This window comes from Phodopus roborovskii, unplaced genomic scaffold (assembly GCF_943737965.1).
Source record: "Phodopus roborovskii unplaced genomic scaffold, PHOROB, whole genome shotgun sequence".
Taxonomy (NCBI): Eukaryota; Metazoa; Chordata; class Mammalia; order Rodentia; family Cricetidae; genus Phodopus; species Phodopus roborovskii.
Window position 1 is genome coordinate 25,211,815 of NW_026126407.1, and position 26,117 is coordinate 25,237,931.

General features: G+C 46.4%; 2 protein-coding genes and 1 non-coding gene across 3 annotated transcripts in view; all 3 read left to right on the top strand.

Annotated features, from left to right (window-relative positions):
- Anxa6 (annexin A6) overlaps positions 1–26,117 on the top strand; it is a 203,183-nt gene that overhangs the window by 110,827 nt on the left and 66,239 nt on the right. The window lies entirely within an intron of this gene.
- On the top strand, positions 1,201–25,381 carry Ccdc69 (coiled-coil domain containing 69). Its single transcript, XM_051180652.1, has 8 exons — positions 1,201–1,283; positions 2,122–2,384; positions 14,594–14,678; positions 20,146–20,219; positions 22,208–22,309; positions 22,740–22,859; positions 23,949–24,046; positions 24,644–25,381. Exons 2-8 carry the CDS (start codon positions 2,337–2,339, stop codon positions 24,723–24,725), a joined length of 609 nt encoding a protein of 202 aa, XP_051036609.1. The 5' UTR covers positions 1,201–1,283; positions 2,122–2,336; the 3' UTR covers positions 24,726–25,381.
- LOC127219905 (U6 spliceosomal RNA) lies at positions 6,020–6,121 on the top strand. Its single transcript, XR_007834332.1, has one exon. It is a non-coding gene; the product is annotated as a U6 spliceosomal RNA (small nuclear RNA).

A 26,117-nucleotide genomic window follows, 5' to 3' on the forward strand; every position in this document is an offset into this window, starting at 1 on the left:
CTCAGCAGCTAAGAGCACTTGCTGCTCTTGTAGAGGACCAGGTTTAGTTCGCAGCATCCACATGCAGCTCACAACTATTCTCACCTCCAGTTCCAGGGGCTCTGGTGCTCTCTTCTGACCTCCACAGGTACCAAGCATGCAAGCATCTACATATACACACATACAGGCAAAGCATCCATACACATAAAACAAATATAAAAAAAAAAAAGCAGCATGAGGTAAGTCAGTCACCAGGGTGTTCTGTACCATGAGGTATATGTGGAGGTCAGAGAACAACTTATGAGGGGGAGTCAGGTCTCTTCACCGTGTGTGCCCTGGGGATTGAAATTGAGTTGTCAAGGTGGTGGCCAACCCCTTTTACCCACTGAGCCTTCTCACCTATATTTTGGCTACTTTTATAAACATCCCCATGGTAGTTTGAATGAGAATGGCTCCCATAAACTGACATATTAGAATATTTGGTTCTCAATTGGTGGACAGTTTAGGAAGGAGTAGGAGGTGTGGCCTTGTTGGAGGAGGTGTGTCGCTGGAGGTGGGCTTTGAGATTTTAAAAGCTCCTATTAGGCCCAGTGCCACCACCCCTCCCCATCCTGTCCTGTCCTGCCCCCCCCATCTGCCTGCAGATCAGGATGTGGCACCCTCAGCTACTGCTCCAGTGCCTCCGAATGCTCCCTGCCAAGACGACAAGGGACTAAGCCTCTGAAACTATAAGCAGGCCCTCAATGACATGCTTTCTTTTATGAGTTACCTCGATCACAGTGTCTCTTCACAGCAATGGAACAGTGACTAAGACTCAGGGTTTCCTTATGTAGTCCAGGCTTTCCTGGAACTCACAGGGATTCCCACTGCTTCAGCCTCCCTGGTGTTTGGACTACAGGCATGAGCCACAATACCCAGCTCCCTATTGTTTTATACTCTGTGGAAGGGCCTTGCCTCCAGAGGTCTTGCGTTAATGTTAAGTCTCTTTTGCCAATATACCTTTCAAAGACTTTGTGGCCCTGACACTAATTTTCCAACCAGCACCTAGGACTCTGGGGCTGGTTTCGAAAGCTGTTATTGTCTTCCCACGTGCTGCTCTCAGAAATTACAGCCAGTGGCTCAGAGGAGACAGATAAGAGTTCTTGTCCCAGATTCTGACCCTATTGTCCCTATTCCTGCCGCATCCACCCGACTTGTCTGCTGGCAAGGTCGCTGCATCTGTCCTGAGGAGAGAAGAACATGTCACAGATCTTGTGAACTGGGAAAAACCATTGACCCAGCCTCATGGAAGCCTTACAATGAAAGTGGGTGTCATTTATTTGCAGGGTATTACAAACCTGGGTTTGGGAGAGCATTCTACCTGGGCTCTGGGCTTTACCACTAACATTGTCACTCTTCGGAGTATATTTTTATTCCATTTATTTATGTGTTTATTTATTGAATGTCTCTGTGTGTGTGAGTGAGAGAGAGAGAGAGAGAGAGAGAGAGAGAGAGAGAGAGAGAGAGAGGGAGGGAGGAAGGGAGGGAGGGAGGGAGGGAGGGAGACAGGGGTGGGGGGATGGGAGGATGTATGTGCATGATCCACCTATGGAAGTCAGAATATAAATTTCAGTTCTCTCTTTGCATGATACGGGTCCTGGGAACTAAACTCAGGTCATCAACTTAGTATCAAGCAATTTTACTCACTAAGCCATCTTGTCAGCCCACTTTTTAATTGAACTACGAATGTGAGCCAACCTGACTGATCTTTCAGCTTAAAAAAATATTAGATGGATTTATTTTTTTTGGGGGGGGGACCGTGTCCATGTGTCATGGCATACTTGTTCATTCTCTCCTTCCATTTGTGGGTCCTAGGGATGGAGCCCAAGCCAGGTTCAGAGGCAACTACCTTTACCCACTGAGTCTTCTAGCTGGGTTTACAGGATGTGGGTGCTGGGAGTTGAAGAACCGTTTTTGCACAAACAACACGGCTATATAGCTCAGTGACAGGGTATCATATAATCCAGCCTGACCTTGAACGACCTATATGCCCCCAGACTGTCCTCAAACTTGTGATCCTCCTGCCTCAACCTCCCCAGAACTGGGATCACAGGCATTCACCACCACACCTGGTTTAATTGTTTTTGTTCTTTTCCCTCTCAGCTCTTCCTCATCAGGGGGTACTTAAGAACCTTCTGTTGCTCATCAGGATCCCTCGCTTCTGGGCTTCTGGCGTTGAGCGCCTCTGGCACCTGCCCTGGCCCAGCCCCGGCCCCGGCCCCACGCAGGCCTGCTCTTCCGGCATTTAAGGCGCATAGCCGGCGCGGCTGCAGCTCTGGCTGGTTGAGAGTCACAACCGGCGGGACGCACAAAGCAGAATGGGCTGCAGGCACAGCCGACCCAGCCGGGGCAAGCGCGCAGAAAAGGTATTGGGAGCCGGGACACGGAGGTCTGCCTGGGGGGGGGGGGCGCTCAGAGGGATAACAGAGGACACCGATGGACAACAGTCGGGGGCTGGCACGGAGACCGGGGTTCAGAGACGGGTTGATCTGTCCCCGCCCGTGTCGAGCCAACCCGGCAGCCGGCAGCCAGATTGACACACTCAGCCCCAGGCAAACTGACGCTGATCTCTGCTTTCCTGGCGAGGAGATGACTGGTGTGCCTGTGGCAAATGGTCTAAAGTGTGGGACTGTCACCGTGTGGTTGAGGACTGGACTCTTGACCTCTCTGAGTCTTGAGCTAAGGTCTTAAAGCCCGCAATCTGAGTGGTCCACCGCGTTGCAGCGCCAGCATCACTTGAGACCTGTTGGAAACCTAACTCCCAGGTTCGCCCAAGGAGGGCTGCTGGACACAGTCTACTGCTAAACGGAGTTTCGCCTCGGATCACTGTGCCCTTTAGAGCCAGGAAAGCGGATCTGGGCCTCCTGCAAGCTCACAGCAATGCGTGGGTTGCCCTTAGGGTAGCTGGGAGGGGCCAAAGAGGGAGGCGATCTGTAGTCTCCTGCAGCTCTCTCCTCCCTTCCTGTCCCTCCTCCAGGGACCTGAAGCTGGGTTAGGGCCCAAGAGATTGACTCAAGTTTCTGCCCCTTGAGGTCTGATAAGCCCCAGGAGGTTGGAGCCCAGATCTAGACTGTGTCTTCTGAGAGGACTGCAGGAGGCCCAGAGAAGGGAACAGGGACTCTGGAGTCCTGGTCCTATTTCCTATTGCTCTCTGCCAGTCCCTCCATCCCAGCCAGGTGCGGATGGACAGCCCTAGAACCTGATCAGCCCTCATTGTGAAAATGACTAATTTTGCAATGAATGGCTGCTCTTCTGTCTGTCATCAGCTTATGTCTGTCTGTAGCTTTGTCAGTGTCTTTTTCTCTCTGGACACCCCCCCCCCCTTGCACTTCTGATGACTTCTTTTTATCCTTACAAATTTCTCTACCCCCACCTCCTTTCTTTTTTCTTTTCTTTTTCTTTCTTTCTTTCTTTCTTTTTTTTTTTTTTCTTTTCTTTTTTTGAGACAGGGTCACATGTAGCACAGGCTGTCCTCAAATTGGATGTGTAGCCAAGACAGGCCTTCAACTACTAATCCACCTGCCTCTACCTTCCAAGTGCTGGGATTACGGGGATGCCCCATCATGCCAGGCTGTATGGTTTTTATTTAGTTTTTGAGAAAAGAAAAAGTCTCAATATGTAGCCTTGGCTCCAAACTTTCAATTTTCCTTAGCTGCCCCAATGTTGAAATTGTAGGCACTCCTGGCTTCCAGTGGCTACAATGCCCTTGAGCTTGGTTGCCTCAAACAGCCTGGCATGTCTGCCCTAGACCTGTGTGCATGGGGTCTGTCCATCACGCACCTGTTAGCAGGAGAATGGGCTGCTTCTTGACTAAGTTTACACCTGTTCCTACTTCTCCTGGTTGATGCTTTTGCCTAATTTCTAATGCAGGTATCAAGTCCTGAGCACCTAATCCATCCCAGCAGGCTGTCAATACCCCTGGCAGATGGGACACCAGAATACTCAGGGGCCACAGGGTCAGACTGCAATAATGACTCACCCTGAGAATTTCACTTCCTGCTCAGCCTCATGAAGCCCCTGAGAAACAGGTTGAGTTATGGAATGAAGCTTCCCCACATGTCATATGTGAACACTGAGGCTCAGAGAGGAGTGTTGGGAATCAGATGCTAGGGTAAGGGGGCTGGAGAGACACCTCAGTGGTTAAGAGCATTCATCCAGAGGATCCAGGTTCAATTCCTAGCACCCACGTGACAGCTCATAACCATCTTAACTGTCAATAGTACTATGAGAACTGACACCCTCTTCAGGCCTCTGTGGGCAACCAGCATACATGTGGCAAGCAAAACACCAATACACAGACTTAAAAATCAAAACAAAAACCAAAAACATGTTTTTCCTAATTAAAAAAAATATATATAAAAGACTTGCTGGATGTGGTGGTGACTTTAATCCCAGCACTCAGGAGGCAGAGGCAGGTGGATCTCTGTGAGTTAGAGGTCAGCTTGCTCTACACAGAAAGTTCCAGGACAGCCAGAACTACATAAAGAGACCCTGTCTCATATATATATGACGACTGACTTTCTTCATGTCCCATTTAGCCTGTCATCCACTGCCACTCCTCCACCCTCCACTGCCTTGTACGGAGCATGGAGCAGGTGCCGAGGAGAGCAATGAGGGGCAACTGGGAGTCAGGCCAAGGCTTAGCCTGGCACGCAGCAGGAGAGCCTCCTGCACTGAGAGGAAAGCTTCTTGGGTGGGGAAATTTGGCAGGAGTTCCCCAATCAAAGCCAAGGGCTTGAGGGAAGGTGCAGAAAGCCCAGGATGTCTGGCCTGGTGGCTGGCAGCAATGCCAGTCTTTATAAGAACTTGCCAGACTTGAAACAGGACCCCAGTGGTTAGGACCTCCTTAGTACCTCTAGCACACAGATCCGAGGATCTGATGAGCTCACTGCTGACCAGGCACTGTAGACCTTACCGAGAGACCAAGCCTGGGACCAAGTCACCGCTGTCTCCGGACATGCTGATGTCCTGGGAATGGGAGCTGGAGATGTGGGTAGAAACCTGGCTTCCATCCACAGCACCACATAAACTGGGCATGACTGTAGATGCCTCTAATTCCAGAACTTGGAAGGTAAGGTAGGAAGGTCAGAAGCTCAGGGTCATCCTTAGCTACAGTGAGTTCAAGTGCCTGGTCTTCAAGCAAGTTCCAGGCCAGCCAGAGCTATACAGTGAAACCTTGTCTCAAAAACAAAACAACAGCAACAGCAAAAAAATTTTATTCCCCCTACATAGGCTCCCTTCTTCCATGTCCTATGTAGATAATTTTCTTTCATGTAGTATGTGTGTGTGTGTGTGTGAACACACATGCTACTACATGTGTGGAGGTCAGATAGCAACTTTCAGGAGTAGCTTCTCTCCTTCCTGGGGATCAGATTCAGGTTGTTAGTGCTGTCAGAAGTTAGCTTTACCCACTGAACCATCTCAAACACATAATAAAACATGTTTAAATGTAACAAATACATAGAACAGAAGTTATATTATACATATATATATATATATATATATATATATATATATATGACTTGGCAAACATTTGCATGTCCACTCCATTGGGTTATGATCTCCCATGGTCTTGCCTTAGGTCACAGATCTACTGAGGGGCCTTGCCAGTGACCTGGCTTCTCTGGTTTAGTGTAAGAGAGGCACAACATTGGCTCCTATGTCTAGGTTTCTTCTACAAAGTTGATGAGAGATTGACTGTACTGAAGACCCCAGCGGCCTGACTGGCAGGTGCTAAGACAGAATTAAAATTGTAATCTAAGTATGTCACTGCCTGTGGCTCACCAAAAGAAGCAAAGGAGTTTGTGGGGACAATGGACATTCATGTTTGCTGAGGTGGGCAGGTACATGTGGCCCAGGTCTGGCCTTGGAACCTTTGTTCTCAAGGAGTAAAAGCATCTGTTCTCCTCTGAGCTAGGATGCAGGATCTTGGCCACTGGGAGAAGCTACCCGCAGCCAGATTTCCATTTCTTGTGGGGAAGTGGTTGAAAAAAAAGAAGACTGTTGCTTCGGCAGCACGTATACTAAAACTGGAACGAGACAGAGATTAGCACGGCTCCTGTGCAAGGATGACACGCATGTTCGTGAAGTGTCCCATATTTTAAAAGAGAAAGGGAGAAAGAAAGTAGTGAGTTCCTCATTACTGGAGGGGTTCAAGCAGAGGCCAGATGTCATTTGGGTAAAAATAGTAGAGGTGATACAATCCCCAGATGGCAAGCATTTACAGGTCCACCGTGGAAACTTAATTATTCTTATCATTGCAGTTTAAGACTGTCTTAAAATTTAGAAAGGTAGGAAGAAATTTGAAAATTGCATCCAAGCTTACCATTAATAAATAGCCTCTACAAAATACACTGGACAAAATTCTCAAAGAATTAATAAGATTTAAAAAAAAAATAAAAACAAATAGCCTGATTTCCCCACATATGTCTTTTTTAAAGATTTCTTTGTGTGTGAGTGTGTGTGTGTAAGTGTGTAAGGAGGACGTGCCACAGGTATGCCATCACCCTGAATACATCTGTCAGGTCCTCAGGAGCTGTAATTACAGAAGGTTGTGAGCTGCCGACATGGGTGCTAGGAACTGAACTCCAGTTCTCTGGAAGGCCAACAAGTGCTCTTAACCACTTAGCCATCTCTCCAACCCTAAATCTGGGAATATATTGCATGTGGCTATCTTCTGATGCTCTACCAGGGGACCAGGGGCATTTTCCCATGAGAATTAGCCTGCAGCATCTTTTTTTTTTTTTTTTTTTAATGGTGACCTAAGGTCCTGGCCATTGTCCTTCTTGTTTAGCCGGTTTGTGTGTGTACATTGGTTCTTGACAGCACTCCACCTTTGCTAGTGATGGATTTCCTGTGTTCTCCTAACCAGGGGTACAGTGACTTTGTCCCTAGATCAGCAAGAGTCACATAAACAATGATATCTTGGCTGGGACTTGAAGGTGGGTAGGGATAAGACTGTCACTGGCTAACCATGATATGCAGGTAGGGGTCCTAGGCAGATTTGACCTTTCCCCCGGGGTTGCCAAAGGCTTGCTAGTCAGGGATCCTGAGAGAAGCTGCTGGCCTGATCATGCAGCAGCTGTCTTGTACCTTCTGCCCTAACCATTATTGACACATCATGCCGGCATGCACATGGCCTCTGTTCCAGCCATCACAGCAGAATTGGCCCTCATATGGCCTCTGAGCTAATGTGTTTGACCAAAAAATAATGTTCCATAAATCAGTAATTCGGAATGAATTCACTGCCAGCTTCCATATACAGAGTACTCTCAAAGCCACATTTCTGTGAAAGACTCTAGACTTGCCCACATCCCCATAAGCAAGTACCCTCCTTTCCTCTACTCTAGAGATAGCTCCTCCATAATGCTCATGCAGCTAAGTATATCAAACCTCCAACCCATTCCCTGTTCAAAATAAACACAGGCCAGGGTTGACAATGGATGAGATGGCAAGATGATACCACCTTATCCCTGAATCCCATCTATGGCATATTAAAGCCGGAAGGGCTCCTAGGTTTCCTATGGTTCAAGGTCTTCCTAATTTCAGAACCATTCATCCTAGATGTTTGCTGCCATGCCTTCCTTGCCATGATGGGCTGGCCCCTTAGGCTCTGAGCTAGAATGGATCTTTCCTCCTCTATGTTGCTTCTTGTCCTGCATTTAATTACAGTGAAAAAAGTCACTAAGAAAGGGTTGCACCAGGGCCTTGTACAAGCCCTGACATTGAGCTCTGTCCCACCCTTGCCTCGAGCTTTTGTAAACCAGTGTGCTCATAAAATATAATTTGATGATTAAAAATAGAAATAAAGGGGCTGGAGAGATATCTCAGTGACTGATAGCATGGACTGCTCTTCCAGAGGATCAGAGTTCTCTTTCCACCTCCACATGTGAGTGGCCCTTAACTGCCTGTAACTCCAGTTAGATTCAAGAGATCCTACATCCTCTCCTGGTACCCATGGGCATCTGTGCTCACACCCACATCCTAACACAGATACACACATATACATACAATTAAAAATAAAATACAACTTTAAAAAAAATAGAAATGATGCCCGACATGACAGCATACACCTTTAATCCCAGCCCTTGAGAGGCAGAGGCAGGTGGATCTCTGAGTTTAAGCCAGGCTGATCTATGGAGTGAGTCCCAGGCCAGCCAGGACCTGTCTTTAAAGAAAAGAAAATTGGGCATGGCAGTTCACATCTGTAATCCTAGCACTTAACAAAAACAAAGAAAAATAGAAATGAGGGACTGAAATGATGGCCAGCAAGAACACTGGCTGCTCTTCTAGAGAACTGAGGTTTGAATCTGAGCATTTGTGTGTGATGGCTCACAAACATCTGTAACTCCACTTCCAGAGAGCCCACAGCCCTGTAGGTACCAGACACACACAGTGCATACACAGACATGCAGGAAAAACACTAATATAGGTACAATTTAAGATTTTTAACATTATTTTATGAGTATGAATGCTTTGCCTTTGTGTACGTGTAAGTACCACATGCATACCTGGTGCCCAAAGAGATCAGAAGGGGATGTTGGCTTCCCTAGGAGCTAGAGTTACAGATAGTTATAAGCCATGTGGGTGCTAAGAATCAAACCCAGATTCTCTGGAAGAGCAGCAAGTTGTTTAAACCACTGACCCATCTCTTCAGCCCCTAGAGAATAATTTTTAAAGAACAAAATAAACTAAACAGGAAGATTAAGAAACTAAGTTTATCCCCAGAACGTTTCACTTATAGCATTATAATTAACATATTCACAGACTAATTAATAAAACATGATAAATATGAGAAATTAAGCTATTAGAAGCCATACATAAGCCAGTTCCAATCATGGATATACACTGCCATATTCCAGACTTATCTATGTATCACAGGATTTTATGTTTACTTTTTTCTGTACTTTCCCTAATTTCCACAAAAAAAAAAAAAAAAGAAAAAAAGAAAGAAAGAAAAATGCTGACTCCTGTGTAACTGGAAATAATTTGCATTATGTATTCATATTTAAGAAAGTGACAGGGGCCCCATGGGTGATTTAGCTCAGGGGCAAAGTGCCTGCTTACCATGCACAAGGCCTTGGGTTCAATTCCTAGTGTTACAGGAATGCAGAGGATGGGGAGCAGAGACTAGGAACTGCCTGGGAGGAGCCCCAGGTGTCACTGTGCAGGTGCTAGCCTGCAGAGGGTTTTGTCAGGCCCTGGGAAGGCTATGACCTTTTTGCAGCTGACAGATGTTTTTAGAGACAAGGTCTCCTCTCTGTAGTGGTTGTTATATGGAAGGACACAGTATTGCCTGAATTTGTGGTCTTGTTTTGGATGATATACTGTGACTCTAGAGACTGTGTCTGTTGTGTTTCTCAGATATAAAGCAAGAACTTCCTGCATTCGGAGCTCTGTGTTGTGCTAGATACTGCGGGGTATTTCTACCATTCTGAGGGAACTGAGAGCCTGGAAATTCATGCAGTAACACAGTTTTAAGTTTAGGATTTGAATTCAGAGCTGAGTACATCTAGAACCACAGCCTTCTCCATCACTTTGCTCTAGCTAGTATTTGAGTGGTTCTATGCTGATTGGAGCATGTGATCATGTCTTTTATTCATTGTCTGGTTTCATTTTTTTGTTTATATATAAGCATATGTTTATATAAGTGAATACCACGTGAATGCAGATTTCCAGGGAGACCAGAAGTTATCAGATTGACTGGTGCTAGAGTTGCAGGCAATCAAGAGCTAGCTACCTGATGTGGGTGCTGGGAATTGAACCCTGGTCCTCTGGAAGAGCAGCAAGTGCTCTTAACTATCAAGCCTCTCTCCAGCCCTGGGTTGGTCCTATTTTTGTTTTGAACTCTTCATGTAACTCTGGTTGGACTTGAACCTGAAATCCTTCTGCTTAGCCTCCTGAGTGCTGGGATTATAGGTATGTATGCCACCCTGTCAAGGTGAAACCTGGCTTGAAATGCCCCCATGAGGTCTCAATTTCCTTGTTTGTCATAGCTAGAACTTCGAAATAGGTTTTTATTTGCTCCGTGTGTGTGTGTGTGTGTGTGTGTGTGTGTGTGTGTGTGTGTGTGTGTGTGGTGTGTGCATATAAACATGTATAGACCAATGCAGTGGCACACAAGTGGAGGACAGAGGACAACTAATGGCAATCAGTCCTCTCCTTCCACTATGTGGCTCCTGGGGATTGAATTCAAATTGTTCTCTTTGGTCACAAACTCCTTTACCTACTGAGCTATCTGCCCTACTTTGGCTATTTTTATAAGTATCTCATAATCATTTTGTCAAGAAGAAAACCTTTGGGGCCAGGGAGTTGGCTCAGTGGTTAAGAATACTTACAACTCTTCCAGGGGACCTGGGTTCAGTTTCTAGAACCATCAAAGCTGCTCACAACTGTCCATAATGCCAGTCCCAGGGGATCTGATGCCCTCTTCTGGACTCATCAGGCACCAGGGATACACATGGTACACAGATGTACATCCAGGAAAAATACTCATACATATTAAACAGATAAATAAGTAAATAAACTTTTAAATTTAACTTTTTAATTTAAAAAAATTAAAATTTAATTTTTAAAAGAGAAAGGAACTATTGGAACTAGTGAGATGGTTTAGGAGGTAAAGGTGTTTGCCTCCAAGACTGATGACCTACCTCATTTTGACCCTAAGGATTCATGGTAGAGAGAAACGATTCCTCAAAGTTGTCCTCTATTCCCCACATATGCATTGTGGCACACACACACACACACACACACACACACACACACACACACACACGCACACACACACACACACACACACTAATATTTAAAACAAGATTTAAAAAAAAGGGAGCCCATAATCTTGGGACAATTGCGGTACATTGGCTAGCACCCATAGAGCATGCAGCCACTCTCACTAAGGGTAGTGATGACAAGAGCCAGTTATTGTGCTGATGGATTCAACGCCCTTCTATGCCCATGGCAGGGTACGATTGGGTTGTTGAACTAATTCTAGAGAATAAACAGAGGGAGAAAGAGCAGAATCACTTCCAGACACATCACCTCTGACCTGCTGACTTCCTGCTTACCATTTAGTAGTTGGTTCAAGACACTTAAGGTCTCTCAGTGTAAGCAGGGGCCTGGTATTGTTGAAAGTCATAGCTGCTCCGTGTACCTCCTCACTGTGTAACCCGTGATGACGCCTCCACAGTGGAAGGGGACACAGGTGAATGAGAAAGCTTTGATTTGTTTACATCATTCAGTATCTTCAGCTGAGACAAAAGATTAGATGGTAAATACAACTACAGCTGAGTACAGTGGTATTCTCCCTTAACCCGAGAATTTGGGAGATAGGGGCAGGAAGATCATGAATTCGAGGCCAATCTGAGTTACATGAGACTATCTCTTCAAACAAACAAACAAACAAAAAAGGTGGGCCCTGGTGTCAAATGCCTTTAATCCCAGAGCTTCAGAGGCAGAGACAAGCAGATCTCTGAGCGTTCAAGGCCAGCCTGGTCTACAAAGTGAGTACCAGGGTGGGCTCTGAAGCTACAGAGAAACCCTGTCTTGAAAAACTAGAAAAAAGAAAACAAAACAAAGAACAAGCACGGGGATACAGAGATGATTTACTGGCTAAGAGCACTTGCTGCTTTATCAGAGGACCCAAGCATCCATAACTCACGGCTTACAACTCTCAGTAACTCAAAGTCTAGGGGCAAAACACCCTGGACCTAGCCCCATATGGATACTCTTCTAGCTCCAAAAGCACCCATATGGATGGCGTGCGCATGCACACACACACACACACACATACACAGACACATAAATAGAAATAAAGCAAACAGGCTGGGCAGATGACTCAACGGATAAGGGCACTTGCTGCCAAGGCTGATGACCTGAGTTCAATCCCTAGGACCCACATGGTGGAAGGAGAAAACTGATTCCCACAGGTTGGCCATTGGCCTAGACATGTGTGAAAGACACACACATCCCCACACTTGTTAAATAGAGTGTAAAGTGATTTTTATGAAACATTTTTGAGGTGTAGCTCACTGGTAAAACACTTTCTTGGCATGCTGGGAGATATTCAGAAGTTTGAACGTCTAGGTTTGGTAACAAGTGTGAGAGCAGAGGCCTCCATGGCACCTCTGTGGTACAGAGGCTTGAAAAATTATTTGGATATAAGACATGCAGGAAGTTTTACATAATGACCAGGCTGTGTTAGTCAGGGGTCAAAGGTCACGGTCATGAGGAAAATGATATAGGAAATTCCGATTAAAGCCACAGCCTGGAGTTTCCTGTTGTTCCTTCCCAGCTGTTGCGAGCCCTTCCCATCTCTCTGCCTCAGTTTCCCCCCTTGCTGTTGAAGCAGTGGGGAAAACCGTGGGCAGGTGTACAAGTACTTTCTCACCATTATCCAACTGGCTGTCTTTAGCTGTGCATAGGAAACATACTCAGTCTTCAAGATTCTCAAGTTTTGGATCTCTGCAAATGAACGTGTATAGTTTGAAACTGATTACGTTTTTTTCTTTGCTTTGTTATGTTGTTTCTTTGAGAGGATCTCATGTACCCTAGGCTGGCCTCAAGCTTGCTATGTAACTAAAGTTCATCTTGAACTTCTGGACCTTCTGTCTCTACTGCCCCAGTACTTGGATTACAGCAAACATCACGTTGTCTGGCTTTAAATGGATGGCTTAAAAAAGAAAACATGTTTGTTTCCATCTGTGTGTGCATTGGGGTGGTAGGTGGGTGGGTTATACTCATATGCATATGGGTGCCCACAGAGGCCAGAAGAGGACATCAGGTCCCTTGAAATAAATGAGTGCTAGAAATGGATCCCAGGTTCTCTGGGAGAGCAGCCAGTGCTCTCAACCTTTAGCCATCTCTCCAGGTCCCCAGGGTGGCTTTTTAAAAGAATTGTGGGAGCCCATGAGAAAGCAGAGTATGTGAAGATGCTGCTAGCAATGCTGAAGACCTGAGTTCAGTTCCCAGACCCCAAGTGCTGGAGGGAGAGAAACTAATTCCACAAGCTGCTCCCTGCTCCATGAACCATGGCTGGTGCACACCCACAGAGGTACACACACACACAAATAAAAGTTATTTTATTACATTTGTGTATGGGAAAGAGTACATACATGCCACAGTGAACATGTGGAGATCAGATCACAGCCTGCAAGAGCTGGCCCTCTCCTTCCACTGTGGGGTCCCAGGGATCAAACTCAGGTGATCAGGCTCAATAATCCAATAAATGTTACTTTTAAATTTAAAGTATTTGGGCTGAGGAGAGGACTTGATGGATAAAACCCTTTGCCATTCAATCAAGAGGCTATGAGTCCAAATCCCTAGAACCCATGTAAAGACAGACTTGGTGGTGCATATCTGTAATCCTAGCACTCCTATGGTGAGTGGCAGGAGAAATCCTGGGTCCTTGCAGACAGGCTAGCCTGGAGGATGCAGCAGAGATGAGACCCTGTCTCAAACCAGGTGAAAGATTATTTTTAAGATTTATTTTTATGTGAATTCATACACACATACACACACGCCGCTGTCTAAGGAAGACAGAAAGAGTTAGATCCCCTGGAGCTGGAGATAAAGGTGGTTGTAAGCCACCACGTGTGGATGCTAAGAACAGGACTCAGGTCCTCTGGAAGGGCAGAGAGGACTCAGCCACTAAGCCATCTCTCCAGTCCAACAAAAAATTCTTTTAAAAGAATTTCTGCTGGGATCTATTTGTTCAGCAGACAAACTAGAAGGAACTATGGACAAGGAGGGTGCTGCCTCAACTAGCACCAGAAAGACAGGAACTCACATCCTCTGGGAGCCCCCAGAACACACTGAAACATTGTTTCAATGAACTTTCCAAAGCCTGCCTTTTTCTGCAAGTGTGAGTCAGATGTGCACATCTGTGGGGCTGTGGTGTGTTTTGGTAACACAACTGTCCTGATGTTGCTGGACCCACCCCTGACCTGCAGCATCATTAACTGTAAGACTTATTTGAGTGAGGAACACCAGTGCCTGGGGGCAGGGAGAAAGGAGCTGCCCCCAGGGCATACAGGTTCTCCTGGGACAGTTGTGATCGATCACTGTCCTCTGATCCTTGCCCCCAGAGTGCAGTGAGACTGCCACACAACTCAGGTGTGGGACAGTGAGACTGGCTGCAAGTGGTCAGCTGAGGGAAAGGGGGACTGACTGCTCCTGTTCTCTGGTCTCTGGGGGGGGGGCAGATCAGGAACCCAACAGCATAAAGCAGAAGTGAACCATAGCCTTTAGAACTTGAGCATCGAGGCAGGGGTGACAATCGTGTAGACCAGCAGAGACCTGTCCTGCCCCATTGTACATGAGCAATAAAAGACTCCCATGACCCTTTCTATCTAGACAGCCCTCTGGTAACTTATCTGAGCCTAAGGATGACAGGACCTCCAGGGCCTGCTATGTCTCATAGGGCTTCTGTCCTGCCTCACCATCTTTCCCATCAGTCATAGAGGAAGTAGGGTGCAGATCATGAAGCTTCAAATAGCCCCAGGCTGTATTGTGAGCAGTTGAGAGACTGTGTGCTTTAGCCCATCCATCTCACTCCTGACCCCACTCTTCATTCTAGGTAGAAGAGACACAGACAGAACTCCTGGAGACACTGGACAAAGAGGGAAGGACCCTGGAAGGAAGGCATGAGGAGGCTGGGCAAGGTGAGGACTGAGAGGGCACAGGAGGCTCCTCAGGGGGCCCTTGGCCTCAGAGGGGTGATGGCATTTTCCTCGGGGTGTGCCTTTAACATTCTGTCACCAAGCTCTGCTTTTCTTTATTTGAGCGGCCTCCCCACCACACCCATTTTTCTTTCATTTTAAAAGCATCTACAGGAAGTCTATCCATTTTAGGTGGGTGTAGCAGCACACGCCTATAATCTCAGCAGTTGGGAGATGGAGGCAACAGGAGGATCAGGAAGTCAAGGTAAACCTCTGCTACACACAAAGTGGAGGTCTACTCAGGCCACTCCTAACCATGTGTCAAAAAAGGAAGCGTCAGAGTCTAGAAAAACTAGGCAAATGAAACCAGTCATTTTATAAGCACCTTCCATTCCTGCAATGATGACTCCTAAAAATTATGGCTAGGATGGGGCCAGTAGATGGTCCCATAGATAAAAATGCATATGGCACAAGTGTGAGGATCTAAGTTCAAATCCCCAGAACTCATGTAAAGATGGACCACAGTGTGTACCTATGATCCCTGCTCTCATATGGTAAGATGGGAGGTGGAAGCAGGAGAATCCCAGGATCTCACAGTCTAACTAACCTAACGTCTGCAGTGACAAACAAGACCAATATCTGAGGATACCCTCTGACCTCTGCTTGTGTCTGTGCTTAACAAACACCACATACATGTAGTGATGTAAGAGAAATTATGGCTAGGATAGTCAGGTGTGGCTCATGGCTTGCAGCCCCATCACACATAAGGCTAAAGGTAAGAGGACCACTATAAGTTTGAGGCCAGTCTGGGCAACATAGTGAGTTAAAAGCCAACTGAGATACACAGCAAAAACTTGTCTCAAAAAAATGAAACAAAGGCTGGAGGGATAGCCCAGCAGTTGACAGTATTACTGCTCTTCCAGAGGACCCAAGTCTGGTTCCCAGCACCCACAGCTAGAAGCTTACAACCACCTGAACTCCAGTCCCAAGGGAACAAATCCTCCCTTCCAGCTTCCACAGGTTACTACAGTCATATTGTATACCACAGACAGAAAGACAGACAGACAGACAGACCACACACGCACGCACACACACACACGCACACACACACACTTGTCATTTTCTAAAGTTAAATCAGTTTTTGTCATGCTCTTAGTTTTTAAATAATTTAGAACTGGAATGACTAAGTTCATGTATATTTTTTCAGATTAGCAAATCACACCTATGACATTGGTATGTGTGACACTGGTAACGTTTAGTGCATTCACCATGCATGCAATCATTACTACCACTCAGCTCCAGAACATTCTCCTCACCCCAAAGAGGAACACCCCAAAAAGGAACACCCAGCTGCAGTCACTATGTATCTTCCCACCAGCCTCTGGCAACTGCTAACCTACTCCTTGATTTCATGATATTGGATAGCCTGGCTTGCTTCACCCAGCCAGATGCTTCCATGTTACAACATACATCAGGACTCCATTTATTTTTTATGGCTGAGTAATAGTCCACTGAATGGACATACTATACTTGGATATACAAGCTGCCTCTGCCTCCAGCCACTGTGAATGGTACCAAGAACTTACTTGGACTGGTGTTTTCATTTCACCTCACTTTACATGTAAGAGGAGAATGTGGTATTTCTATACTTAACCTTTTGAGAAACTCCCAAACTCTTTCCATAGCAGGTATTCTACTTCATGCTCTTCCCAGCAAGGTCTGAGTGTTCCAGTTGCTCCAAACCTTATAAACGTATGTTGTTTGTCCATTGCTGTCATCACTGTGGTGAACGTGAAGGTGGCATCTCATTGAGGGTGTTTGTTTTGGAGTTTTGTTTGTTTTATTGCTATTATTTGAGACATTAGATCACTGTGTAACTCTGCATGGCCTGGAACCTACTAGTAGCCCAGCCTGACCTCCAGCTTGCAGTGATCCTCCTGCCTCAGCCTCCTGGTTGTTGGAATTAAAGGCATATGCCACTACACCCAGCCAATTTGTTTGCTTTTGAGACTGGATGTCACTAAGCCAACCAGCCTGAGCTCAGCTTCCTAAGTACTGAGGTCACAAGGGTGTCACACTGCAGAGGTATGACACTAAGCCTAGTTTATTGGGCTTTTGATCTATGTTTATTTAACTACCAACTGGTTGACATCTTTTTGTGTACTGTTGGCATTTGTATAGCTACTTTGGGAAAGTTATATATGTTTTAACAACATTGGGATTGACTTTGAAAATGAACATAAAGACTCCTGACCCTTCTCCAGAATTACTTCTTTTTTGTTTTGTTCTGTTCAAGACAGGGTTTCACTGTGTAGCTCTGGCTGTTCTGAAACTCCCTATGTAGACTAGGCTGGTCTTGAACTCACAGAAATCTGCCTGTCACTGCCCCCTGAGTGCTGGGATTAAAGGTGTGCACCACCACACTTGGCTTCTTATTGTCCATTGTGAGCATGTGGAATTCATGTGTAAATTTTACATCTTCTGTGTATGTGTGTGCATGCACTCCCATTAGTCAGATGTGTGTAGTGCCCTTAAAGGTCAGAGGAGAGCATCAGATTCCCTGCAGCTGGAGTTACAGGTGATTATGAGCTGTACTATGTGGATGCTGGGCACTGAACTCTGGTCTTCTGTAAGAGCAGCTTGCCCTTGTGACCCTGAGCCTCTCTCCAGCTTTTGTTCATTTCATTTAACACTGTAAAGGAAGGCTGATCCAGGCCAGGGTTCCAGGCTCATGCTTGTAATCCAACATTCCGGAAGCTGAAGCAGGAGGCTGATGAAATTTGAGGCCAGCCTGGGCTACAAGGTGAGGCCCTGTCGCATTAAAAAAAATGAAGCAAGTCTAGAGAATAACACACAAGGGTTTGCATGTTTCTTGAGAATCTAGACATCTAGATTTGGTTCTTAAAAGTGATCCTTTTTGTGAAGATTTGCTTCTCCGTTGGCATTCAATTTTTTTCCACTCCCAGTAACACAGTAACTAGGACAGAAGTCTGAACAAGTTTCAAACTCTTGAAACATTGACATTGGTACAGACTGTTTGGCAATAGAATTAGAACCCCTGGAAGACAGCTTAACATCAAACACACCCCCTTACAAGCCTGAACTGGTGGTGCTCAGCATCTGTCCACTCTGCCAGTTTCTGTCTGAAATCTTCTCTGCTTACATAGCTAGATGGGAAAACCTCACCCTGTGGGCATTGGTTTAAATTTTTTAGTAAAATAAATATATAGATAGAAAATAACCCACTATGGAGTCGGGGGGGGGGGGAGGGGAGGAATGCCTATGGGAGGTCTTCCCAGTTGTCAGATTTTTTTTTTTTTAAATAAAGTGTATTGCATTTATTTGTGTGTGGTGTGTGTGTGTGCATGCATGTGTGGGGGTGGGTGCATGCATACCACAACATTTTTGTAGGGGGGTCAGAAGACCGCCTTCAGGAGTCAGTTCTCTCCTCCTGCTAAGAGGGGTCTTGGGGAATCAAACTCAGATCATCATAATGAGATGCTAACTCAAGCAAATAAAGATTTATTTGGTACTTTTGTTGCTGATGGTGGTGGTTGTCATTGTTTGGACTACACAATGTATCGCTGTATAGCCCTAGCTGTCCTGGAACTTATTATGTAGGCCAGGCTATCCTAGAAGTCACTGAGAACCATCTACCTCAGTCTCTCAAACCCTGGGATTAAAGGCATGTGCTACCATACCTGGTTTTATTTGGATTTTATGTATCAAGGTCTGATATATAACCTAGGCTGACTTTGAACTTGTGGTAACCCCCCTATCTCAGCCTTCCAACTACTGGTTTACTGGTGAGAACCACTATATCTGGCTGTGGGCTCTGTCTTCTGTGGCCCTGCTCTCTGTGACCCCTTCCCTTCCCCACCACCCCTGTTTCACTTCTCTGCCTGGTCATTGATTGGCCTTTTCTGAGTCATCAATTAGACAGGCCTGGGGATTTTCCCAAGAGGCTTTGTGGGAAGGTGGAGTCGTAACTCATAGTGGGAGGGTGGTGCTCCAGTACTCTGCACTGCTCATCTGGGAAGACCTGATAGGGCTCTTTCTCCTGGACCCTGCCCTTAGAGACAACCTGGCCCCACTTCACCGCTGATGCAATAGACTTTGAGCCGCATACTGTCTTGTCTCACAGTCTCTCAGTTTTGAGGAAGGGGAGGCAGGACTGTGGGCATTCCTGCCACAGAGGCCCTGTCCTTTTTGAAATTTCATGATGAAACTTCAGTTGCATGCCTTTCTGCTGGCCAGCTGCAGCAGGACACCATCATGCCTGCTGCAGGATCCTTGCAGCTTTCCCTTAGGGACATGTGAGTGCCCACTGCTCTGGTGGGGCTCACTCTCTCTCAGGATAGGACATTTCTGTTCCCTGGGATTTGTTAAGCCCTTCCAATGTCTAACTCTGGTCCTGCTTCCCTCCTGTGGCTGTGATGAAACATTGACCAGAAGCAGCTTGGAGAGGAAAGGGTTGGTTTGGCTTATCCCTCCAGGTCACACTCCATCCTGGAGGGAAGTCAGGGCAGGAACCTGGAGACAGGATCTGTAGAAAAATGCTGATTGCTAGCCTGCTTTCTGGCTCTCATTTGCCCATGCTTAGCTAGTTTCTTACAATAGCCCAGGCCTCCTGCCAGACCACTGAGGGCTGAATCCTCCTGTATCAATTAACAATCATGGCAATGGTCCACATATAAACCCACAGGCCAGTCTGACCTAAGCAGTTCCTGGGTTGAAGGTCCCTTTTCTTTTTATTTTCTTTTCCTTTTTTGTTTTTCAAGACAGGGTTTCTTTGTGTAGCCCTAGCTGTCCTGGAACTGTCTCTGTAGACCTGGTTGGCCTAGAACACAAAGATCCACCTGCTTCTACCCTCCAGTTGCTAGGATTAAAGACATCCACCACCACCATATGGAAAGGTCCCCTCTTCTTTTTTATATAATTTATGTTTGTTTTATATGAATTGGTGTTTTGCCTTGTGTGTGAGGGTGCTGGATCCCCTGGAACTGCAGTCACAAACACTTGGGACCTGACATATGGGTGCTGGGAATTAAACCCAGGACCTCTGAGACATCTCTCCAGCCTCTCTTTCTTTTTCTGTTTTTTCTTTTCTTTTTTTTCAAGACAGGGTTTCTCTGTAGGTTTGGAGCATGTACTAGAACTCACTCTGTAGACCAGGCTGGCCTCGAACTCACACAGATCTGCCTGCCTCTGCCTCCCAAGTGCTGGGATTAAAGGTGTGTGCCACCACCACACTGATAAGCTCTCCTCCTCTTAAATGACTCTAGTTTGTATCCAGTTGACAATATACTCTAACCAGCACAGCTCCTGAGCCAGCCTGGGAAAGAGAAAGATGAAGAAGGTCATTGCTTGGGTCCAGTGGGCCCTGGGGTGATCATCAGAACTTTCAAAACCTCTAAACAGAGGTTTTGTGGAAAGTGCTTGAGTTTATAGGGATCTCCTTTCTTCACAGCCCTGCAGACATCGTGTGCAAGGGAGAAAAACACTTCTAATGTCTCCATCCAAGAGGCCAAAGCCTCATTTCAGGTGAGACGGGCCTGGCCACTTGGGTGTGGGTAGTAGAGAAATGACAAAGAAGCCACATGGAGCCCCAAAGCAGCCAAAAATGATGCCAGTGGGTTAAGGGGGACTGAGGTGCTTGCTTTCCATGTGTCCTGGCCCTTTGATGTGGTGACCAGATAGTTGGTTAAAGAGACTTGGCATGACATCAGTGTTGGCTTCCTTTCCTATGGTGTTATCTGCTTTGTGGGTCTTTTAGGTTAATTTATTATGTTACTTTATGTGTATGTCTTTGCCTGTATGTATGTCTGTGTACCACTTGTATGTCCAATGCCCTCGGAGGCCAGAAAAGGTTGTTGAATACCCTGAAAAGAGATATAGACAGATGTGAGCCATCACATGAGTGCTGGGAACTGAACTCAGGTCCTCTAAAAGAGAAGGCAGCACTATTAACTATTGAGCCATATCCCCAACACATCATCTTTATTAATTGTTAACTTGACACAGCCTAGCAAAGCTGGGGATACAGTTTCAATGAGGAATTATCTGCATTGGGTTGGCCTGGGAGGTATTGCCTCAATTAAGCTAATTAATGTGAGAAGACCCAGCCTGATGTGGGCAACACCTAACACCCAGGGAATTCAGAGGGTCCTGAACTATGTAAGGGCAGAGAGATCAAGCTAGCACAATCTAGAAAGCACATGGGTATGTATACATTAATTTCTGGGTTTTTTTTTAAATACTGTGAATGTGATATGATTAGCTGTTTAAAGTTTGTGCCTTGACTTCTCCACAATGATGGGTAGTAACCTGGAATTTTAAGTGGAAATGAATCCTCTTTGCCCCTATGTTATTTTATGTTAGGATGTTTTATCACGTAGAAACAGAAATGAAAGTAGAACATTTCCCAAGGACCATCAGGAAGATCTTGGAGATGGCAGGGATTGTAGAATGGGACTGGCAAAGAGGCCCAGGGACTATGGTGTCATGAAAGCAGACATTCAGAGAGACTTCCAGAGGGATGAGGTTTAAGCCTGGAAGATGCTTAGGATCCTGCAGTGAAGGGAATCCCTGGGCAGCATCAAGCAACTTGCTCAAAAGCATGGAGGAGGGGAGAAGACAGGGTGGCTATGGAAGTCCAGGATGTCAGAGTTGTAGAAAGGCCAGGGGGGAGGCAAGGACCATAGGGTGAGACTGAGCCTGGGAGCATAGGAAGATGTTGGCGTCTGCTACAAAGTGAATGGCTGAGGAGATCTCTATCAGGGAAAGGTACAGAGAGCGTGCCCTGAGGTTGAGGGTCTGGTGTGATGTTGAGCCCTCCCCCCAGCATGGACAAAAGTGGAGGATGAAAACCAGTTAAAGCTCAGCTTGCTGAGCTTTGAATGTAGGTTGGCATTGGTCTGAAGTGACCAGGACATCATCCCAAGAGTTTAAGGATCAGTATTAGTTAACTTTCTCACTACTGTGAGCAAATACCTGACAAGAAGCACCTTAGGGAAGGAAGAGTTCGTGTTGGCTCATGGTCTGAGTCATTCCATCGTGGTGGGAAGGCGTGACCATGGGAGCCGGGGCAGCTGGTCACGTTGCACCCATGGTCAGGAAGCCAAGAAGCAATGAGTACTGGTGCTCAGCCTGCTCTCTCCATTTTGTTCAGTCCAGGACCCCAGCCTTGGGCACAGTGCCACCAGATTCCAAGTGGCTCTTCTCTTCTCAGTGAACCTGATCTAGAGACATTCTCACAGGCATGACCAGAGGTCTCTGGATTGGTTCTAGATCCTGTCACGGTATCAATAAATATTAACCATCACAAGAGCCATTAAAGGCTATACAGTGGGAGGTGGAGCTGGAATGTTTCAAGCCCTCGTAGCAGTGGGTTCAGTCTGCTCTCCTGGGCGGTGTATGTTACAGGCCAGAAGCTCACTGAAGAACCCCAGTCCTTCCCATTTAACTGACATAATTAGAATCACCTTGACAAGCCAAGCTCTTTGCTGTCTCCTTCCTGCTCTCTTCTGCAGAACTCCTGTGCAATGCCCACCTCATCACAGGAGGCGATCCAGCCCCAGATGAACAGGGTGGAAGGGTCCATCCTTAGCCAACTCTATAAGAACCACATCCAGGTGGGTGCAGAACATTGGCAGGCCTTAATCCTTGGTGTTGTGGGAAGGTTACAGGTAGGCAACTATAGAAGGCAAGCCTCAAACCTGACACATCCCCTTCACGGGAGCCCCACAGCAAGAGGGTCCTCAATTCACACAGGAGTGGCAAACAGACGGTGGAGCATACAGCTGTCTGGCTCCAGAGAGAACTTGGGGCAGCTAGCAAACCTGACACAAGACAGCACATCAGCCTACTACTAGCACAGCCTACAGCTGTGTGCCCACCCAGACGCATGCCTCCAAGAGTGCCCTCGGGAGGAGATAAGAGAAATTCAACCTTGGCTGTGACAGGGAGATCACACAAGACTAATGCAGTGAGCTGCTGGCAGGATGGGGAGAGGACCAGGGGAGAGCCTGCTGGTTGATGGGGTCTCTCTGTGTCCTTCTCTAGGATTATGGGAGCCCCGGCCTGTTCTGGGAACAAGAGCTGGAGAGTTTGCACCATGTTATTGCGATGAAGAATGAGCGAATTCACGAACTGGAGAAGGAGCTCCTCCTCCTGGAGATGCTGGTCAGTGCTGGGCCAGCAGCAGGCTGCCACTTTCCAGGCATTTCCAGTTCATATTTATCCAATATCCCGCCCCTCACCCCCCAACCCACCCCTGACAACTTGGCTCTGCTGCAATTTGTGGGATTGATTTGTTTGGGTTTTTATTAGATTGATTTATTTTATGGACATGTGGGTTGGTAAGCACATGCCGTGGCATGCGTGTGAAAGAGGTCAGATGATAGCAGGAGTGTGTCCTCACCTTTCACCATGTGGGTTGCTGGGATTGAACCCAGGTTGCCCAGCTTGGCAGAAAACACCTTTTACACCCTGAGCCATTTTTTAAACTTTTTTTTTTTTTTTTTTTTTTTTTTTTTTTTTTTGAGACAAGATTTCTCTGTATTGCTTTGGAGCCTGTCCTGGAACTCGCTCTGTAGACCAGGCTGGCCTCAAACTCACAGAGATCCTCTGCCTCCCGAGTGCTAGGATTAAAGGCCTGTGCCACCAACACCTGGCTAAACTTTTTTTTTTAAGATTTATGTATTTATTATGTGTACAGTATTCCATCTGCATGTATGCCTACATGCCAGAAGAGGGTACCAGATCTCATTATAGATGGTTGTGAGCCACCATGTGGTTGCTGGAGATTGAACTCAGGACCTCTGGAAGAGCAGCCAGTGCTCTTAACCACTTAGCCATCTCTCCAGCCCCAAATCTTTTTTTTTTTTTAAGACTTATTTTTATGTGTGTGTTTTGCCTACATGTTTGTATGTGTACCACATGTATGCAGTGCCCACAGGGGCCAGAAGAGGGGGTTGGATCACCTGAAAGAATTACAGACAATTATGAGAAGCCATGTGAGTACTGGGAATCAAGCCTGGGTCCTTGGCATGAGCAGTCAGTGTTCTTAACCACTGAGCCATGGAACCAGCACTGTTTTGTTCTAAACACTCCAATAGCAAACATCAAGGACAATCCACCTTTACTCTGACCTTGTTTGCAGTTAGTGTCTTGCTCCATACAGTGAAAAGCTATCCCAGAAAGAAGCAGTGTCCAGGAGAGACACTGTGCCAAGTGAGACAGCTTTCTAAGCTCCTTCCCTGTTTGTTACAGAAAGAAAAGAATCTGATATTAGCACTGAAAAACACCACTCTTCGGCAGGAGGTTGAGGACCTACAGTTCCAAGCAGGGAACAGACTGACCATATCAAGGTAGCCATCCCCCTTTCTCCCACTCTAACCTTCTGCCAGAATTTCCAGCTGGGAGGGACCCGGAAGAGCCTGGGGACTGGATTGACAAGGACCTGTCTTGGGAACATGACTCCTGTTTCCTTGGGAGTCAGGAAGCCCAGTTTCTCAACATGAGAAAGAGGAAACAGGAAACAGGACACAATCTACCTGAGCAGGCATGCGTGCAACAAATAGGTCCTGAGGCTTTGTAAATGAGCGCCAATGTCCCATGTCATCAGCAGTTGAATACTTGACATATTTTCTGGTGGGAATCCTCCTCTGGATCCTAAGAGCTAGGTCCTGTTATCCCCGTTCAATGATGAGGAAACTGAAACTCCATGTCACCTAAGGTGACCCAGCTAGTGTGAAGCTGGGCCTGGAGCCACCCAGAGCTACACCTGTGAGGATTTGGCACTTGGTCAGCAAATAGAATCACCCTACACTTACAGGCAGGCTGAGGAGGGAGGTAGTTGGGGGAACACCTTGGAGAGAGCTGCTGATGTCCCCCCCCCAATGATTCCTGGGGGAATGGGTTGGTTCAAGCTCCCTCAGGCAACCCATGCTCTATCTGTACCACAGGCAGTTCCAGAAAGATCTACTTCAGGATCTGGAGAAGGAGTCACAGAATGGCCACTGCTGCAGCAGACGGAGAAGCCACTGAACCATCTGAGTCTTGGGAACCTGTTCCCTCCCAGACTCACCACTCCCTCCAAAGTCTGTGGAGAAGAGGGCAAGACTCCACTCTTCTCTCAGGATGGACCAGGTGGGTAGGAGGAAATATATATAGGCAACAACACCAATGGCAGAGGTTGGGCTACCAGAATCACCCAAGAAGTGCCTTCCCTTAGTTGGCCCAGGGAACAAGCAGGCAGAGTCTTTGTCATCCTCCTGCCCCCAAATCCTGTCCTCATGAGGGCATGCAAGACTTCTCCCATGGCAGCTGGCGCCGTTTTTGATCATCAGCTTTGCTGACAACTCACCGACCCATCAAATTCTTATTACCACAGCCCTAATTCTCCCTCAGAGGAAAACTGCAAAAGACATGATCCAAGAAGAAGGAATGCAGGACTGTTTCTGTTGAGATGGGGGTCTCACCATGTAGCCTAACTTTGAACTCAAAACCACCATGCCTCAGCCTCCTGAGTGCTGGGAACATGGGCATGTGCCACCACATCCAACCGGATAAAGAGTTGAATTAGCTGTAGTGCTAAGCACTGTAAATATTTTTTAAGCATATTTATCTAAGGTCTTAATGTGAAAATTAAATCTTTTAGTTAAAAATAAAACTATATTTTCATGTCCTTTTCAGTGAAGATATATTTCATTCTGTGTTGTCTTACTTTGCTGCCGCTGTGGTAAAATTCGCTGACAAGAGCAACTTAAGGGAGGAAAGCCTTATTTCGACTTGGGTTGCAGGGGGATAGAATTTTTCATGGGAACAGGAGCATGAAGCCTGCCTGTCACAGGGCATCAACAGTCAGGAAGGAGGGCAAGGCTACTAAGCCTGAAGGCCCATCCCCAGTGACATACTTCATCCCGCAAGGAAGTGACCTAGAGGTTCCAGAACCTTCCCAAACAGTGACATCAACTGGGAACCATGTGTTCAAAACGTGAACCTATGCAGGACATGTCATATTCAAACCACATTTGTTAGGACATGCTAATCCTTTCACATGCTGTGTTCTTACAAGGTATGCCTCACAGTTCAGTGAAGGGGAGTGGGTCACAACCCCTTTGGGGGTCATATATTAGATATCCTGCATATCGGATATTTATATTATATTAGTAACAGTAGCAAAATTGTAGCTATTAAGTAGCAACGAAAATAATTTTATGGTTGGTGGTTACCACAACATGAGGAACTGTATAAAAGGGTTGTAGCATTAAATGGTTGAGTACTGATGGTGTATTGGATTTAGTTTGGTATTCTAAGCTGCCCTAAAACAATTCTAATTGAAATACCTTGTGTAGCCATCTTTGAACAGATCATTTTCTTACACTGAATTTGTCAGAAGGGTTACCTCTGCTGGGCTGCACACTTTTTAAACAATTT